General features: G+C 43.2%; 1 protein-coding gene across 3 annotated transcripts; it reads right to left on the bottom strand.

Annotated features, from left to right (window-relative positions):
• Positions 1-99: 99 nt before the first annotated feature.
• LOC109513962 (adhesion G-protein coupled receptor G5-like) lies at positions 100-16,695 on the bottom strand. 3 transcript variants are annotated; one of them, XM_019866728.1, is made up of 16 exons: positions 16,412-16,694; positions 16,258-16,324; positions 8,148-8,220; positions 7,387-7,646; positions 6,624-6,810; positions 6,489-6,534; positions 6,079-6,169; positions 5,589-5,714; positions 5,384-5,500; positions 5,211-5,253; positions 4,589-4,695; positions 4,377-4,492; positions 4,023-4,282; positions 3,835-3,934; positions 2,512-2,786; positions 100-1,426 (listed from the first exon to the last, which is right to left on the bottom strand). In XM_019866728.1, exons 3-16 carry the CDS (start codon positions 8,209-8,211, stop codon positions 1,275-1,277), a joined length of 1,944 nt encoding a protein of 647 aa, XP_019722287.1. In that variant the 5' UTR covers positions 8,212-8,220; positions 16,258-16,324; positions 16,412-16,694; the 3' UTR covers positions 100-1,274. The 3 variants fall into 3 exon arrangements, with proteins under 3 accessions (XP_019722287.1, XP_019722285.1, XP_019722286.1); XM_019866726.1 differs by lacking the exon at positions 16,258-16,324 and having other exon boundaries at positions 16,390-16,695; XM_019866727.1 differs by having other exon boundaries at positions 16,258-16,694.
• Between the last annotated feature and the right edge of the window lie 3,283 nt (positions 16,696-19,978).

The raw sequence follows: 19,978 nt of genomic DNA, 5'->3' as shown, positions 1-19,978 counted from the left end.
CAAAGAAACGATTTTAACAAGGGTGTCAATTCAAAGCAGATGACTTCAATGAACATTTCCTGTTGTGTAACGTGTCATGTGAAACACTTGTTTGTTTTCATATTCGAGCAACATGTACTCTCAAAGTCTTTGCTCCATTTGGGGGCTTCTTTCAAAACAGTCGCCTCCATTTTGTGCTTTCATCGTCATCATTGATGAATGAAATCATGGTAAAGAGGCAAACATTTGATTCTGAACATCATTGACCTCCCTTTTAATGGGAACGTCAACTTTTGTGCCTACCTCCCGTAATTTCTCAAACAATGGTCTCCTCTGCAATAGACACCGCACCTCAAATAAACAACTGCGGTGACCGTTATTACCTGCACACTAACATCTGATACGAGTGGTCTTTTAACCACAACACACTGCAGAGCAGATGTGGGATCTGTAAAGCCGAAGCTTGGAAGGACTTTTAAATGTCACTTTAAATGTTATTGCAGGTAGTCTGCCATTTGTGTCTTTTAAGGCAAGGGTTCATGACACCAAATTGCCAAGCAAATGTACAGCCATGTGGCCAACTAAAACTTATTTTAGGGGCTGATTTTTTTAGATGGTGTAAAAAACAAAAAACAAAAAACAAAAAAAAAAAACAGACAATTTATTTGGCCCTGAGAATAATTTTCACCAAGGAACAAAACAATTTCAAATGGGGCTTTTGTACCGCAGGCTGTCCAGTATGAAACTAAAGGCCTCCACCCAATGAATGTCAGCTATTCACTGCAGTTCAGTAAATATCTCCAGTCACTACAGGGGAATACAGCATTTGTGTCCAACAGGAAAGCATGTGCAGTATCTCCAAGTTGTGTGAGGAAAAAAAAACGGAGACAAAAGATAAACAGCTTTGTGTTTCAAATCAAAAATAATTCAAGCAGGAAAAGTTGACGGTCAACTGAACAATCCAGCCTTTCCTACACAAGCATGTCAGACAAAAACAGAAGAGCTAAAGTGCTACTTGAAAACTGTACCAAAAAAAATAAAAAAATACAATAGCTAAGGTCCATCGCAGAAATGGTTCATCAAACAGTCAAGAGGAAATACCAGTGCAGTAACCTTTCTTAACTCTGTCTGGAAATCAAGCTTGATCATTACTTTCCAGCTTAAAGTTGAAAAAAAAAAAAAACAACATATACAACTAGAGCCAGTCTAGGTGTTCTAGGAAGGTCCAGGCTCCGGGCCGGCATGGAGGCGGTTTTACCTGAGTGACGTTTGTGTATAGTAAAGCGGGGGAGGCCTCAAGAACGGGGACAAAGCGGCTCCAGAGGTTCCTGACTTATGGTGGACGGCGACGTGGGCATGTGACAAACCTTGGCAGGCGACTCTTTGATCCTCACCGCGTGCTTGCGCATCCAGTCCAGCATGAAAAACCTCAGCATCAGCAGGAAGCCTGCAGAAAACACAGCGGTTTCAGGCCATTTACGGGACAGAGGGAAAAGTCGGATGACAATCCAAGAACAAGGTATGGGTCACCCATCAGTTTAGTAGATGCGGTTAAAGTTTTAGTATTGGGAAAAAAAATCTATCGGACAAATGTGTGTTCAAGTACACCGCGCAATAGCTACAAAAAACACAAAAATGGCTGACCCATATTTTTGTGGGTCTGCTTTTGATCAACATGGCCCCCAAATTTCCAGTTGCTAAGTGAAAATGGTGTTGCGGGCTGAAGTTTCAAAACATTCTAAGAGGCGCTATTGAGCTAAAATTTGAGTCAGGCCAAAATGAACCTGGAATGGCAGCTTCAAACCAAAATGGCTGACCTGTGTCTTTTTGGGTGTGATACTTTTTTTTTGTGGATCTTCTTATGATAGGCATCCCTACCAAGTTTCATGATGCCAAGTTAAACTGGCTTTGGGGAACCAATTTTCAAAACATGCTAAGCAGTCTTAAGCTTAGCATGTCTGGCCAAGATCAAACTATATCGTCCCCTTTCAACCAAATTGGCTGACCTCCGAAGACTGTTTTGTGTGTCTACTCATGATAGAGACACCTACGAAATTTAACATTGGAAAGCAAAACCATATTTGGGGGGTGAATTTGCTCAACTTTCTGCAGCCTTATATGGCAAATTTTTAATTCAGGCCATAAGGACACTAAAATGGTTGTTTCAAATCAAAATGGCTAACCTCCTGTGTCTTTACAAGCATGAGACTTTTTTTGTGGGTCTTAACACCATAGACAAAGTAGTGCAGGACTATCATATCCCCATTTCGAATGTATCCAATGCTGTGCTTTAGTGCGTCAAAGCACATGACAGGAAGTCGCCTTTCTTCTGCCTGGCGCCAACGGCATGGTGAGTCTCGATTACACTCTCTCAATGGGGCGTTCCCACACTGATACAATAGCCCGCTGCTCCCTTTGGGCAACATGAACACTCATGACTGACTATATTTAGTTGGACCTCCCGTAAAAAAAAAAAAAAAAAAAAAAAAACGTGCAAATGCAGTCCCAATCCTGCCTCCTTTCGTGAAATACCTTGGAAGGAATTGAGGATGCAGGAGAGGAAGAGGATAAAGTCTGAGAAAGGTCCGAAGTCAAGGAAGGCCAGACCCCAGGTGGTGCCGAACAGACAGCTGAGGCCCCAGATGCTGAGGAAGGCCACGCGGTTCTTTTGCCACTCATCCCGGGTGCGAATCTCTCGGTAGACCAGGAGGAGCATCACCAGGCCTGCCGACACCAGCAAGGCCAGCATGGTGGTGTTGGTGAGGTGGTGAGCCAGCAAAGCCGTGGGGTTGGGCTTCATCCAGCACCTGGACACATGAAAAACGAGATAATGATGGAAGCCCATAAGGGACAAAAAAAATCTCTTGAAATCTTATCTACACATTCAGATGTAGTCCTCTTTTGTCACTATGAAGGGCGGGTGTTGAGAGAAGGAGAAAATGAATGGCTTCACACATGCCATTCAATTACAGTCCGCGAGCATCAAGGGGAACGTCTACTGCACTGGGGGGAGTCTCAGAATCTCCAATTACATCACAAAAAGTCACTACATTTGTTGCTTAACGCATAGGAAAAAAAAAATGTCGCTTGATGGGTTGGAAGGTGGCCAAGTTGGCAACACCGAGGAAGCTTGCTTTGTTACAACTCCCTCGCTTTGCCTCAGTTGTCACGTACAGTACTTGGCATCTGCAAGAAACAAAATCACCCCACCCCGTGAAGATCAAGCCTGCTGTAATTCTGTATCGTTTATGTATTTGGACCGCAGGATGTCAGAGACCTACTATTAGGACATGTTGGAATTCTTTGGAAGTTTAGTAGTTTGTACGTCTTACAAAGCTCGGGTTGACAAGGCAGCCCAGAGGATGAAATGTAATTGGGGGGAAAAAAAAATCTAGCATACACAACTGGAAGCAGCGCAGCTAAGAGAAATGTTATGGAATAAAGTAAATATGCTGTTGGAAATAAATTAACCAAATTTCATTAAATAAACATTAGAATTCAGGCTCTTTCTGAGGGCAAAGATGTTTGCTTTTTTTTTTTTATATATAATACACGTAATTTTCTTTGCTTTGCGGTTAGTTTGACTGAATAAACATAACAGGAATTGACATTAAATAGCTTGAAGCCTATTGGGAAGAAATGTTCTCTATCTGCTAAACTGCTTCTTAGGGTGATGCAAAATTTGCGGCCACGATACAAAATTCACATCTTAAGTTTAAGCTTTCAAGTAAAAGCCCGAAATCTGCTGAACAGCTTGTATCTCAAAATACTCTCAAAAAAGTCGTGTCATTTGCATATCGAGGCACCACTGTATATATATTTCATATTTTTGGACATTTCTGAACCAAGGCTTACATCAGGAACGGGTTGTCTTCGTCTTCGCTGGACGCCACCTCCCTCAAGCCGTAGATGTCATCAACCCTGGCCAGGATAATGACCGGTATGGCAGGCAAGACTGAAATGTAATTACGGAGCGTTTAAAATATCACACAACCTGTTTTTTCCAGCAATCTTTTGAGGCCAGCGAGCACGGACACACTCACTGAAGCCGACCAGGTTCCACACGTAAAGTTTTGGGGAGGGTCTGAACACCACGTAGACCAGCCAGAAGGTGTGGAACACTTCAATACCCATCCAGGAAAAGGCGCTGAGCAGAGCGTAATGAAGGCCCGCACCGATCAGGACGCACAGTTCCTGGCCTCCTGCATTGGCCAGGACGCCGGTGAAGAAGAAGAGCACGTTGAGAAAGGTGAGCGACACAGCCAGGCCCAGGTGGATGGGAGTGGACGGATCCTTAGCTCGCCTGTTGAAGGACAGGGTGGGTGAGGGGTGGGGGGTGATCTGGTTTCATAAATCTTTCTCACACGCCACTTTTAACGTTCTGTTGTAAAAATGACCTTCTCCTGCAGAGGAAGACGATTAGAGCGATGCCACTGACGAAAGATGTAGCGCAGCCCAGAGATGTAATGACAGTCAGAGCCAGCAGATGGCGCACGGGGCGAGGCTCCAGTTGCTGTTGTTGGAAGCAGAATTGTCTGTAAGTACTGCAAGTCGGCACGAGTACGGTAGTTTCGTGACTGTATGGAGTACATGTTTGTGCATGGCTCACCACCAGCACTGTGAAGTAGGTCAGGTGGTCGCAGAGGCAGTCGGTGTGCTTCTCTCCTCTCTGCTGCGTCTTGCAACCCTCCACCGACCACTTCACCCTCATTGGATCTATACACACAAAATCCACACTCAAGACTTTCTTCTGCATCATTCAAGAAGAAGAAATGGGGAAATGATTCCATATTTCCTCAAATGGTGTAGGAGGGGAGGCTTTCATTGACTCTATTTATTCTTAAAAGTTTGAATTAGAAAGGCATACACTGTATCTTGGATTTTTTTTTTTCTTCAATCTAAAAATTATTTTTTGTAAGTTTGTATGGAAGAAAAACAACCAAAAAAAGCACATGTCACTACATTTAGGGAGATTTTAAGTGTATAATTATCACGAAATAATAATAAATCAGCAGATGAAAACAAATGATTAATAATGAAAACACTACCGTTATGTCAATTTGGTAAAGACATCTAACTATTGCAACACATGATGGTATCACATGCCATGTTAAGGTCATTTCTGAAGTAAAAACACAATTTGAGGTAAGGCTCTGAACAAGTTAACCACCATGAGAGGGAGACCACTGTTTGAGGAAATGCAGCGCATGAAGTGATAATGCTTCTCCCACCTTTCCTAGTGTCCCACGAGACGCATGTCCTTGAATGTGTTTTCTGGAATGAAGGTGGGAAAAAAAAGCTTTTATCACGTGTATTATGATTTAACTTTGCAGGCTCTACACACACACACACACACACACACACACACACACACACACACACACACACACACACACAAACTTACAGGGATGACATCATGATGGAAGCCAATCCTGATTGGCTCAGTCAGGTTCTGGATGACTTGGTTATCCACGGAGATTTCGACCACATCATCAAGAACCCTTACCTCCTTGAGACCCTCCTGAAAGGCGCGCACATTGCACAGCGGCACCATGTTATGTACTGTACGGGTATAATTTTATGACCGGTGTCTTATCGCCGGGACTCACCTGGAACATGGAGTTGTTTTTGAAGAAGGTGTAGACAACTTTGCTGCTGTTCTTGGCAGCTTGCTTCAAAGCCGGGGGAAGGTGAATGGTGGGGGTGGTTGACTCTGGGGCAATGCCTTTCACACGCTGGAAAACAAAAAAACAGAAATATGGTTAAGTACGGTAATAAAAAAAAATACAGTAAGAACTTTTTAAATATGACAGTGTTACAAAAACAATAATCAAGTCAAAATGAAGCGAAGAATATCAAAAATAAATATGAATTTACAAAGTGACAAGCTGTCATGAGGCTAACTTGCGGGCTGCAATTTAATTTTAATCACCAGGTGGTGCTATTGTACAGAGGGGAGGATGCGTAATATCTGCTCGTGGCACAGAGTGCAATGAACAAACAACAGCCCATGAGAGTTTTTTTCTGGCTTTGTGGATCTTCTCATCACATCCATGGTTGCATCAAGTCCTTACTTCACTTTTTGTGTGTTTGACTCACAGGCGGGTTGATGTTCATGCCTCTGAAGCCATCCTTGAGCTCCACCTCTGAGCTGAGGGCACACAGGGCCTCCACAGAAGCCTGGTCAGTCCTAGGCACAGAACCACACACACAACACCCACACCCACACCCACACACACACACACACACACACACACACACACACACACACACACACACACACACACAAACAAGCAACACTTCATTTCACGTCATTTCAGCCGTAACTCAGATTTTTCCCAAGCTTTTATCAGCACTCGCCAGGTTATTATTATTATTTTTTTTTTTTACCTTTTTGTCAGCTCAGCTATTCAAGTAAATCATACAGGGGAGTGTTTTGACATTAAAATAGCTGCCATGTTACTTAAAATGAAAAGGCACATGAAAAGGAAACGGAGGGAGGAAATTACACATGGACTTGGGCGCCTCCACTGCTCTGCTTGGAACAGAAGGTGGCTACAAAAACACAAAAATAAGACTTTTAAAAAATGCCATTGTAAAGGTTTGAATAATGATCGATAAATAACATGCCCGCCATATCTCACCGCATTTGACAGCGGTCCCGTCAAACGCGTAGGCCGTAAGGGTTTTACGGGTGACGATGTCATTCTCGATGAGCCCGTCTGCGATGCCGTAGGTGGCCTCGGGTGCGTTGGAGGAGTACGACAAGTACGTGCAACAGGAGTCGGGCATGCCGCTGGGCCAGCAAAGCGTGAAGTTCCTCATGCCCACCTAAGCAACAACTTCAGTGAGTCCACATCCATTTCTGAGGCTTCTTATTTTATTTTTTATTTTTTTGCGAATGTGTGGTTTGCATCCTCTGGTGAGTCCTTTGTACATTTGATCATCAGGCCTGAGGATGTTGTTAACGATGACAATAAAAAAAATTAAAAAAAAACAAAAAACAATGTGGAATGAGTCATGTGGCCATTTCACTGACACGCAACGACTCAAAACAAGGCAGATGTATCCTCTGGTCTTAAACAGGGGTTTGGAATATTTGCGCAAAATGAATAAATAAATAAAAATAAATTTAAAAAAGGGAAACTACATTTCTCTCTGTTATACGGTCTGACTTATTTGAGATTTTTTTTTTAAAAAAAGTAAAAAAGAAACCAATGTTATGGAAAAATATGGCTACATTGTAACTGTAATATTTTAGCACTCTTGATAATGTTTGTGAATTTTCAGGGGGCCACACCAAATTATAGCACCGTCCACGGTTTGCTCACCCATGATCAATATAATGCATGTCAGATCCACAACTGTGATGACGAAAATGACGTCATGGCCAGCCCCTCCAATTACCTGTAACTTCAACTGGTCTTGCAGCGGCTCCCAGTACAAGCAGAAGCGACTCTGCCCGTCCGAGTCGAGCGCCTGGCGGATGAGCTGGTGCGTGCTGGAGCGCCTGCATTGCGCTGCAATCTGCCCGCGGACAGCCAGCGAGCTTTCATTGGCCGCTATGATGATCTGACCACACCCGGGTGAGATGTCGAAGTTTAGGCTCAGTGGATGGTGGCCGTGCCGCCAGGTGCCGCAAAAGTGCAGATCTCGGTCGCATGATACTATGTGGAGACATGACACTGAATGTGAAGGTTCACATCAAACAAAAGGTTGCCAAAGTTAAGATACTTGTGTAAAAAAAAAATACTCTGGTAAAGGTACAAGTACTGATTCAATTCCAATACTTTAGGTAAAAGTGAAAAAGCACAGACTCTGAAATGCATTTAACCCTTTCATGCACCCTGTAACCCGATAACGTGAGAAGTTGCCCACTTTAGTAACCGCTGTCCCTGAAAGGGTTAAAAATAATCAGTAAAAATGAATTTGTACTGTATGTACAGCACCCCTTTTGATAACATTGCGCAATGTTGCATGTTCAATATTTTATTTTTTAACCCAAGAGCAAGTTAACATTGGCTCAAACTTTTATGCACATTCCCCAAATCACACATTCCCAGAGCTTTGCTAACATTGTGAAGCGAGTATCAAAAATACTACATTAGCTCATGATCGCATTTGTACTCAGTGAGTTCCATCACTGAAAAAGTGCGAGGATGTCTTACCTTGAGAGAGGAGGAAGATGAAGACGGACAATCCCGCCAGACGCTTAGCAAGTGGGGCTTCCATCTGTGTAACCTGCAATGCAATAAAACGAGAAATGTCCAATCCAGCACGTAATAAAGCTCACGAGCGACATACGGCGACACGGACAATAGAATCGGAATTCCTTCTATGTCCTTCATAATACATCACGTCCTTATCTCGAGCCTGCACAGGTTTGACAGAATAACGTTTTTGTAACGATACGATTCTTATCCTTCGGCCTGCGTTTTTATCTTGACGTCGCTATCGAGGAATATAAGAGTTCACGCTCAAAACACACAGTACACTCTTATCAATGGAAACACTCTTCCACTTGAACACACACGCGCACGCATACACGCTCCAACGATTTCCTTTTTATTTTAAAACCCCTCGGCAGGTTTATCTTCTTCTACCACAGCGAAGAGACTGACACGGGCCTTTTCAGGAAATACTAGAGCGGAACAAATGGACAGACCTCCGCGGGGAGAAATGTAGCGGGGAAAGTGACAAGGCTGAAAAAACGTCAACACGAGCAGTGAAAATTTGGCGGCGATTTAATTCCACTGCAATTCTTTGGATGGCAGTCATGGCTTTCCTTGGCCCTTGAAAAACTTTTATCAATCTGGGCATGGTTAGTTACATTAATATTCCTCCCCCCCCCTCCTTCAAAAAAAACCCACATTTAATATCATGTGAATATGACGAGTCAACCACACGTATGTGCAAACGAAACACTTCCCCTGCAAATTACTCCATCCCAGACTGTCTTGCGGTCCAGAAAGTCACGTTTTAAAGAGCACAAAAAGTCTGTGGGGCTGCCGGCCTTGCATGCTGTTGGAGCACGTGATTGCTACTGCTCTCCTTGACAGCATCAGACAGGAACTGGCGGAACCGCAGCCAGACAGTTTCATTGTTTATTAGCCACGTATCCTGAAATACACACTTGATAATCGGAGAAGTCAAGTCCACCTGCCGCAGGGTGATAAACAGGCACCGGTGAATGCACGTTGTTCTGATATTGCCTAAACGTACTTGATTGCCATACGAATTCTGGCTCAAGTGTGTATGTGGTACACCATTGCATTGAGTACAACTTTCCCGATTTGGAGTCTCTTCTGGTTATTTTATATCATACAAGATGATGGATAGAATTTAAAGAGGGGAGTCCTCTTTCAACCATGCTTAAGACCAGAGAACCTTGTATCCTTTAAGCCTTTCCGGGACGGCGGTTACTACAGTGGACAGCTTATGGTGTTATCAGGTTACAGGGTGCATGAAAGGGTTACTATACAGCACATCATGACATTGGTTGATAAGGTCATTCCATGGACTTGTCATTCAAAACAAAGGGAGTTTGCATGTTCTCCCCATGCCTGCGTGGGTTTTCTCCGGGTACTCCGGTTTCCTCCCACATTCCAAAAACATGCATGACAGGCTGATTGGAAACTCTAAATTGTCCCCAGGTGTGAGTGTGAGTGTGGATGCTTGTTCATCTCTACCCTGCGATTGACTGGCAAACGGTTCAGGGTGTCCCTCCGCCTACTGCCCGAAGACGGCTGGGATAGGCTCCAGCACGCCCGTGACCCTTGTGAGGATAAAGCGGATCGGAAAATGAACGGATGGATGGATGGATGAAAGAAAAAAGTTTTGCATCCACATGCTGATCCCTTTGATACAGTGAGAGAGCACATTTCAAATTTCACCTGCTGTCATGGACACGTCGATCTGAGTGTCATCAGTGTAGTTGTAGTAAGCTACGTATCAGCTGACCTAAGTGAAGCATGTCAAGATTGAACAAGGGTAAACCGTACAGAAGATGAATGGATGGGTCCCGAGGGGGCGCTTCGCTCTCTGCCTGTTGCTCGGGCCGTAATTAGATGCGATTTCAGAGTGAGAATACGGCAATCAAATGAAATGGAGAAAAGCAAGGCACCATTGGTTCCTGTGTCACTACAAACAAACGGACTGCCTAACCGCTTTGCTTTTCCTATTGTTCCGTCTCACGCGAACTCCAGCTGGTGACTCACACTGGCATCTTCCGCTACTCTCGAGTGAGCCTCAACATGAGGATGACGCTCTCGTTGAGACGGTGCACTGAGGAAAGTAGCACATTTGTGTCAATCCAGCCAAAGCATACAGCCAAGCAGTGTCCTGGCGACACAACTCTCTACTGTGTACAAGCGCAGTCTCCCATATTTGACACACCCGTGGCACAGGAAGAGGGTTGTGCCTGTGTGCCCGTACACAACGAGCACAGTAACGAATTGTGCTTGTGTGCTTCAAGGCAGTGTCACTATTTGCATTTTGCTCTCTTCTCGGAACAACTCGCTGAGGCGGCTGCATGATTGTGGCCAAAATGATAAGCTCTATCGTTTTGCATAATGGAGGGCATTGTCATTTACTGCAAATCATCTTTTTTTTAAATGCCCCAAAAAGGTACATTTTTACCAAGGGCTAACTAAAAACATACGGGTTTACACTGTTGCCATTTGCCCTGAATCTGAGATGTCCAACAACAGATGCTGTCGAGTGACTTTAGGCTGCCCCTGCAGCTTGTAATTTAAGCAGTGAAACGAAGTCATGCATTCGCCCCTGATGCTTGATTGACATTTCGAATGCTAAAATCGCCAGCCATCACGTTCATTTAATCACGGCAGCCAAAATTGTGAACATGAATGAAATGTCATTAATTGTGAAGCCCACACAAAATGACAACAACAACAATGACACACAAAGACATCACTACGAACACACACACTCACACACCAGACACAAAGACAGATGTGCACCGTAAATACAAACAAACACAGCTTTATTTTATTTCACATTTCTCTTTCTTACCACAACAAAGCAACCAAGTTGCTTGCTCCAAAATAATTTGCTGAGTTAAGTCGGGTGATCAATACAAGGGACAACAGTTCTGTAAACACATTTCTTTGTTGTAAAATACAGCAAATCCCATTTTCACAACAGCAAAATTTTAAATGTTATCAAAAAGTGTTGCCTGGAAATATTGAACTCACTCTCAACTTTATTTTGACGGTCTACGGACACACAAACGCATATGAACACAGCATGACGCAACCACAAAAACACACCCAAGCGGACGATTGACATTTCGAATGCTAAAATCGCCAGCCATCACGTTCATTTAATCACGGCAGCCAAAATTGTGAACATGAATGAAATGTCATTAATTGTGAAGCCCACACAAAATGACAACAACAACAATGACACACAAAGACATCACTACGAACACACACACTCACACACCAGACACAAAGACAGATGTGCACCGTAAATACAAACAAACACAGCTTTATTTTATTTCACATTTCTCTTTCTTACCACAACAAAGCAACCAAGTTGCTTGCTCCAAAATAATTTGCTGAGTTAAGTCGGGTGATCAATACAAGGGACAACAGTTCTGTAAACACATTTCTTTGTTGTAAAATACAGCAAATCCCATTTTCACATCAGCAAAATTTTAAATGTTATCAAAAAGTGTTGCCTGGAAATATTGAACTCACTCTCAACTTTATTTTGACGGTCTACGGACACACAAACGCATATGAACACAGCATGACGCAACCACAAAAACACACCCAAGCAGACGCACAAAGACACGCACTTCCCATGAGTGTATGAAGATGCGCATGAATGGATGTGGGGCTTTGCAAAGTGCTTTGGGCAGCATAGTGGAGGTGAAATTGCTGTCCAAGCACACACTATTTATCATTTACCAAGACACAACCATAAAACACACACACACACACACACGCACACACAAAGACACAACCACAAAGACACAGACAGACACCAACGCGTGCACTAAGACATAACAACAGACAGTCAGACACAGATACAGACAACCGCAGAGACACACACATGCAAAGACACCACAATGCACGCACAAGCACAAACACACAAAGAAACCCACTAATGCACAAAGACACAGCCACAGAGACAGATGACGACACACATACACACAACATAAGCACAATGACACAACAATAGACACACACACACACACACACACACACACACACACACACACACACACACACATGCGCGTACAAAGACAACCACAAAGACACGCATGCGCAAAGACACCCCCACTCGGACCGAAGCACACACAAAGACACATGCACACACTATTGTTTGTGTCCCTTTCAGCTCAAGAATTCCCCCCTCTGCTATCACTTGGCAGCTCATGCGTGTCTGCAGAAACAGGCGCACGCTGCGTTTTTACACTCATTCTAAAACGTGGCCAGCGTAGCGTTCAAATGCCACAAGACGCGCACCTCCGACCTTTGCGCCAGTCAGGTGTTTTCCAGTAAGAATGTTTTTTTTTTTTTTTTTTGCATTGCTGCTTCCTATTCAGATGGCTGTATGACTCATGCCGTGGAACACCAAAGCCGAGCGTTGTCATCTTGATGACGAGGGCAGACGTGAACAGCATGCGTGTCACGGAAGGGGAAGAGAAGCTAGGAGACACAATTTAGCACGGAGCTCGTGCATAGGTGAGATAAGTGTGTTGCGGCTACGTTAACATGCACACATGCAGCCTAGAGAAGCTTTTTTTAGACAATGTCCGTGGTCCGGGAAAACTGTGATGAACAGCTTGGATCTTTAATGTGTTTTATTGAAGCTCAAAATTACAATTATGACCCACAAACTGCAATGTGAAAACGCTTATTTCAAACCTTGGGAAGTAAATAATAATAAAAGCAAAAAAAAGAACAAAAAAAAACACGATGTATAGTGGTTACTGAGTGTGCCTTATTGTGCTACGTGACCAACTACTCTTTAAGATGCCCAGCAGACTGTTTCAGAGTGCACTGTTTCTAATTTCGAAACCTCGGATGTTGGGACGATCGTAAACCGAGGATCCCATGTTAGGACAAATTTGTTACTGCAACCAAAGGCGGCGTAGAGTAAAATGACATCAAGACGATAAACAGGACACGATTTTTGTGTAGTCATAGCCTGAGAATTTCCTTGTCGCATTACTCGGGCTTCCATTTCCTGGCTGCCACAGCGCACAAACGTGACGTCGAGCCGAGAAGGAAAATGCACGGGTGGCGGTGAGAGACGTTCCCGGCATTGGCTTATCCATGTCGGCCTGTCCTTTTGAGTGTGTCTGCGCCTGAGCACGGAGGAGTAAATGGGCACACAATCGATGCTCTTTGTTGTCTCGCCGCCACTGAGCTGTGCTGACAGCTTGCGTGAATGAGGCTCAGAGGTCACCGGCCGCTTCGGATTGTTTGAGAGTGGAGTGAAAAGGCACCCACACACCCATGCCGCCCTTTCATTGTTCGATATAAAGCTAGCTATGTACCTTCGAACAGTGCAAACAACAATGATGTGCTTTCATTGTACAGCGGTGCCCTGACTTGCAAGTTGAATTTGTTTCCATGACCACGCTCGTAACTCAAGACTCATCTCAAATTGTCTTTCCCCATGAAAAGAATGGAAGTGCCACTAATCTATTCCAAACCCACAAAAACACACCCACAAAAGTCTTTGCCATGCAACGTTGAGTCCGAAAAAAAAGCCGTATCGAATCATGTTATTATAATACGGAAATACAAATCCCAGAAGTGGATTTACATATCTTCTCGGATGCGTGATTTCTTTAGGATGCATGGAGGCACCGTGTCAATAAGGTAGCCGCTCAAACCATTGATTTTTGCAAATGCCACCTGCCTACACAATGCGTCTCATTGCTCCATTGTTACAGTAACAGTTAGTGAGCTTTTTAGAAACTGTTTCTTACAAAAATGCCTGTGCACTTGCCCGTTCACATGGGGTCATGTGGCAAAAGAATCATCTTGGTCTGGAAACTTTTTTTTTTATCGCTTGCACTGTGAGAAATGTGCACGTCGCATCAATGTTGTGCGAGTGCAAGATAAGATGCAGGGCATTGCTGCACTCGCGCACAATCCGAGAAGTCAAGTGGCGCGGTGTGGTTTGACGAGTTAGCTTTGCAGCCTGGAAACGGCAGCTCTCATATCCTGCGCCGAGCGCCTGTGGGGATTCGCAACACTTGAAAGAGTGCTTCGTGTAAGGAAATGCGGGAATGAGCGCGAACAGAGGCTCAAGGTGAAGTCCCTGCAGAAAAAAAAAGAGGATGGCTGGAATGCTCCCTAGGCTACGTGTGTGTGCGCGCGCGTGTGGCTGTGTGTGTATATTGCATTCTTGCTATCACTATGGAGATGTGAGCTAAGGAAATTGGAGGAGCAGGTGGAAAGCAGTGGACATTTCTGTTGGGCCTGGGAATAAATCAATAGCACAACACATGAAGGGACAAAGGGTAGCATTTTATGAAGCCTTCATTACACAGAGACACACACCCTTTGCTGTCACCTTAGGTGCGGGGTCAGGCAGTTTAAAGTGCCATCGGGGGCTTTCTATTCCTCATTATGCAAAATTGAGTCAACACAAAGGGCGGTGGGTGACACATCCGTTGCATGATTTGCATTTCACAGTGTGTTCAGGAACAAAGTGCACCTCTTCTCGCACCTCCAATTGGAATCATTGAATGAACATTTCAGATTTTCAGTGCACCTGTGCACCACTTTTGTGCACCCCTGGTTAAAATGATATCTTTGCTGTTATCTTTCTACCATTTTTGGGTGTTTTAGAAAGCTCACAAAACAATGTGAATGGTTACGTTTTTGAGTAAATGTAAATGGGGGCGGGTGGTGGGCAAACTGTGAAGATGTGAGGATTACGGCACAGGTAAGGCTGAAGCAATAGGATTTTTTTTCATATTCTAGTATGAAGAATTTCTAAAACTAAATTCCCATAAATTATTCTTATGTTGTTTGAGCACCCCTTGTTGAAGCCACTTAAGTGTTGCATAAATGTCAAAGAAAGCCCTTAGATTCTCACCGAAGAGACTTTCGTGTGAGGTGGACATTTCACACCTTCACTGCACCAGTAACGAGTGAAAACCTTTGATTGCGCCTCACTGCACGGAAACCACAGCATGAGCTCACTAACATGAAACTCAAGTGCCTTCCTTTTCATGTATACCCACATTAATTGAAGAAAAAAAATTGCGATTATTGTCACAAAACTGTTATTCGTGGTAATTCTGGGTTTCCCCAAAGTTTCAGTGTGAATATACTGTATAACGCACCCTGATATACAGTACTGGACTGTAAATATAGTGAATTCCTGCCAATTTATGATTCCACCTTTGCAAATTCTCCTGTGGAACCTAACTAAAAGCTATTTGCTGAAAAACGCACCGGTTCGTGCATATCCTTATATTTTTATACACTCGCCATAATGAATAATAGCTTATAACTAGCCAGTTTGACAGTGAACTGCAGTATGACTTAAGTTTCCAGTCGAGGTCCAACAAGCAGGTGATGCTCCTTGCAGAAAGCAGGTTGGCAAACTTCTCAAGATGATGCAGAGAAAGGTCCACATTTTTATTGACAGTTGTGGACATTTACAGAGCTAGCTGCTCCACGCCAGCGGAAGTTATAGCCCATCTATTTTTGTTAGACATGTATTTTATAAAGGTTTTCTTATCTTATCTTAAAAAATTGTGTCTATTTATTACTTAGTCAGATGCATTACAAAATGCCTAATAGTAGAATATTAAGTGGTATTTTAATGCGTTGCGAAGTCTGTGTCCATGAACTTCCTGTGCATTCTTTCAAAATCAAATTACCTGTAAGCTATTTATTGTAAGAATAAAGTTGTAAGATGAGTTTGAAATGACATAAGTGTTTCGTGAACATAGTTTGGAGTTTATTTTGAGTTCAAACTATTAATGTACGCATTAAAAAACATCGCTGTGGGTTGTCAACTAATGAATTTTGTGGTCCCCCACTCTGTTCGAAAAACTCACAACTGGCTTTCACTTTAATGATTAAAACGGTAAACCAACAACTGTAATTCCAAGGGGTTCGAAAACCAAACGAAACAAACATGACTCCAATAACGCATTTGTTTACTATTTCGGAATATTCATTTTATTTTCCGTAAAGTGACGTCATGAAATATCGCACTTGTTTTCATTTACTAATCGAGAACTAGTGATTATGAAAAAGTCTTCGAATGTCTTACCTAGGGCAGTTCTACAGTCAGTCGTCAACCCCCAGGACACTCCAAGGAGTTTTCACACGTACAGTCACTGAAAAAGCGGTTTAAAGATCCGAAAATGAGAAAAAACAAATCCACCGGGAGGAGCAAAATTACCCTGAAAAGAAGGAACATATACCCGGCTGGATTCTGGCGCTCTCCCCGCTCCAATGATGATTCAGTCCATCCAACAAGCCAGAACAGGTTTAAGGTAGAAATTTGGGAAAAAAGGAGACTCGACAAGTGTCCACCTGTTGTTCTCTTTCGCGTATATTTAAAAAAAAAACACTGTACTGTATATCGAATACCTTTTATGGAATGGAAAGTGTCACGAAAAGACCGAGCGGGATGCGTGTAGTAGCCACTCACATGGAGCCTTTACCCGGGTCCGTGTTAGTCTCGTCAGCGGGCGCGAGGTGTCAAGCTGGAGCCGCTCTTCGTCAGGTAATTTTTACATACAAGAGAGATTCCGGTTAAGGCTGTCAAAATAAATAGTTTCGTACGCGGAAAACGTCGGACGGCATTGTGGTCTCGTGTATGATAAATGTTTGTTAAAATTTATCACGAGTTTAATGGCTTGAAATACAAAACAGCGGATTGCATGAATTATAATTGTCACTGAAGCATTATGTGTTTATTTTGAAGGGCAAACTCAGGAGTGATTTTGTTGTACATCCGTGTGCGACTTAAATGGCTGTCAATGAGTCAAGATGTAAAAGGAGCGGCTGCAGAGCAGACAGGGAGCAAACAAGCAGGTCAAAACGGTCAAAGTCTGAATCTGAGGAACGTTGAACGGCTTTAGAGGACCTTTTGATGACTTATGTTTTTCTGTTTAGTTTATTTTGTTTGTTTGTCAGGGTGGTGGATCAGTGCGAAAACATGTCTTTTGGTAATCGTGTAAAATAATGATATGAAAAACTCACATTGAGACATTATTTGTGGTATTGTTGTGTGGTGTTTTTTTAACCTTTGTTAAAGACCTAAAACTTCACAGCTAAACTTTACGCCCCTTGCACATTGTTTATGCCTATTGCACGTTGGGGTCAGGAGGGCCTTCACAAGGGCCCCCCAAAATCCACCCTGAACTGGTTACCAGTGCACATAAAGACAAGCAACCATTCATACTCACGTTCAAACCTTGCATACTTTTGGAATAAAAGTGAATGAACTGCACAGCGAAGCCCCACCTGTTCATGGTTTGCTACTCACAAATTCATGTCTTTTTTATGGAAACTTTCCCCAGTTGTTTGCTCAAAAACGTACCTCCTTGAGGTTTTTTTTGTGCTGTTTCTGAAATTCCTGAAGACCAGACAACATCATGAAATAATAGATTACATTATATTTCTTAGAGCGTAATAGGGATTTTCATTGTCAGAACAAAAAACAAGTTTTCCATCTTCTCCTAATGCTTTCAGAATGAGTCTGAACTGAGACAATAAAAGGCGGCTGTCAAACATTATAGCTAACTTTATGGCAGCTCTGAGTGACAAACTCCCAATTGACACCACGGGAATGAATTACCATTTTGTTTCTTGTTTGCTCTTTTAATTCCAACACGGTAATGTCTGAATGTGATTAAGGTGCCATAATCTGGGGACATGTTATTTAATATCAGGTTGCTCCACTAAAAACAAAAGAAAGAGGGAACACCTGGTGTGTGCTTTTGTGGGTGTGGGCTCGTCTGCAGCAGGATCTGGGCTGCGTGGGCTCAGCCAACGAAGCCTGGCCCAACCGCCGTCTGGCTGATAACAGCGGGTACACAGGCGGAATAACAACTGCCCTTTCAGCTGTGAAAGCGCAAATGAAAGCGTGAGAAAGAGGGAAGTAAAGGAACGACGCAGGAGTCAGCACAAGCCGAGTGGCTTTGTGGTCCAGTAATCACATCATCCAGGTGACTGAGGCGCAGACTTTAATAGATGAGCCATCAGCAGGGCAAGGTACACATTCTTTGCACTGAGATGTGACCGAGTCGAAAACCGACACCCATTTCCGACTCATACGTACCCTCATCCCTCAATGCCTCACTGAACTCCAGTCAAATCACAGCACAGACGAAAAACACCTCCTCGGGTTTCACTTTGACCCCAAGAGCGGGCTTTTTGATCTTCCAGGTTTTGGAAACTCACCTGGAGCTTATTTCAACATCCATCTTTTGTAACGCTTGTCCTCATTAGGGACGGGGGTGAGCTCGAGCCTGATCCCATCTGACAGTCTGGACTGTTCCCCTCCCTTTATGAATTTAGGAGATTCAGTATCATACACCACTGGCATCCAACTTAATGATGACTCTAACTTGGAATTACTGTAGATGTATACCAAATCTTACAGTATGGCGCACCAATTGCATCCACGTTAATTATGCCAAAGTATCAGAATCAGTGGATTTTACTTGGTATTGGATCAATACCAAATCTTCCTTTGCTGTCAACTCCCCTGTCTGGTCCCTAGTTTGTCATTCAAACAGCCTAGTGAGCTCATATTCATTTCTTTAGTGGCCGACGGGGCATTTACGCTTCTTTCCTTTGAACTCTGCTGAGCAATAGCAGAAAAAAAAAGTACATATAAATAGTGAACATGAAACCGAAAGCAACTAAAACACAGCAGACGGTAAATCCTAAACATCATATTTGATGGAAATGAACCGAAATTGAAAGGCCAAGCGTTTGCAGATATGAATCATATGAGCAATCTTGAGGTTTCCCTTCATTGTTGGGTTTTGATGTATTGATTCGTATCCTTCTACTATTTAGACTAAATACAGACCTGTGTCAATGACTAGTTAGTTCATGATGACACCGTTCCACTGGTGTACATTAATGGCTGTGTCTGTCTCAGAAAAACAGCTGAAGGGTAGAATCATTCTGTTGCTATGGTGATGGACAGCCAGGAAGTGAAAATCTTTAGGTTTAAAAAAAAACAAAAAAACCATCTACAAGGTACTTGCATGATGTTGTATTTGGTCGTTTTCTACCTGGGACTACTAAAGGAAGAAAATGTGAGCACTTGAAAACCACATGTGCTGTTTGAGGACAAAATATGCGTAAGTGTGTGGTTGCGTGCACTTGTTACCGTGCAAAGACACAAACACACAATGTAAGACACATTACAAGTTAATTGCACTGTTGACTGAGAAACATGCTAGTGTGTGTGTGTGTGTGTGTGTGTGTGTGTGTGTGTGTGTGTGTGTACGTGATAGTGTGGAACAAAATAAAAGAAAGACACATGGTCGTGATGTGCGATATTTTAAGAACTAACTGGTGATGTGCCCGATAACAAGGAGAGAGAAAAACAGTGATACTTTTTAATCATAACATTGATGACAGTGATGTGCGATAATGTAAAACGAGGAATCAACCTGATATCAACCGAATACAGGGCCAGTATCCCCAATGCCCATGTGTTTTGTGTGCAATCCTTGTTTGGTATCTCCAAGTTTTGGAAATACAGAATAGATACAGCTAATAAGGAAACCGGTGTGCAATACTGCAATAATTGCAACATAGCCGATACCAATTCAATACATGGTCAATCATGCCGATACTGATGCTTTTGTAAAATCAAGGGGGAAGCTGGCATGCAATATTCCAAGGCATCGTTCCCATACCAGGTCAATACAGGGCCAGTATCGCCAATACCTACTATCATAACAAAGGTGGATGCTTGAGGTTTGTAATACTGCAGAATCTGATACAAAGTAAAACAAGGC

This window comes from Hippocampus comes, unplaced genomic scaffold (assembly GCF_001891065.2).
Source record: "Hippocampus comes isolate QL1 unplaced genomic scaffold, H_comes_QL1_v1.1 scaffold82, whole genome shotgun sequence".
NCBI classification, from domain to species: Eukaryota; Metazoa; Chordata; class Actinopteri; order Syngnathiformes; family Syngnathidae; genus Hippocampus; species Hippocampus comes.
Note: the sequence above shows the minus strand (reverse complement) of the source record. Positions and strands in the feature narration are given on the sequence as shown.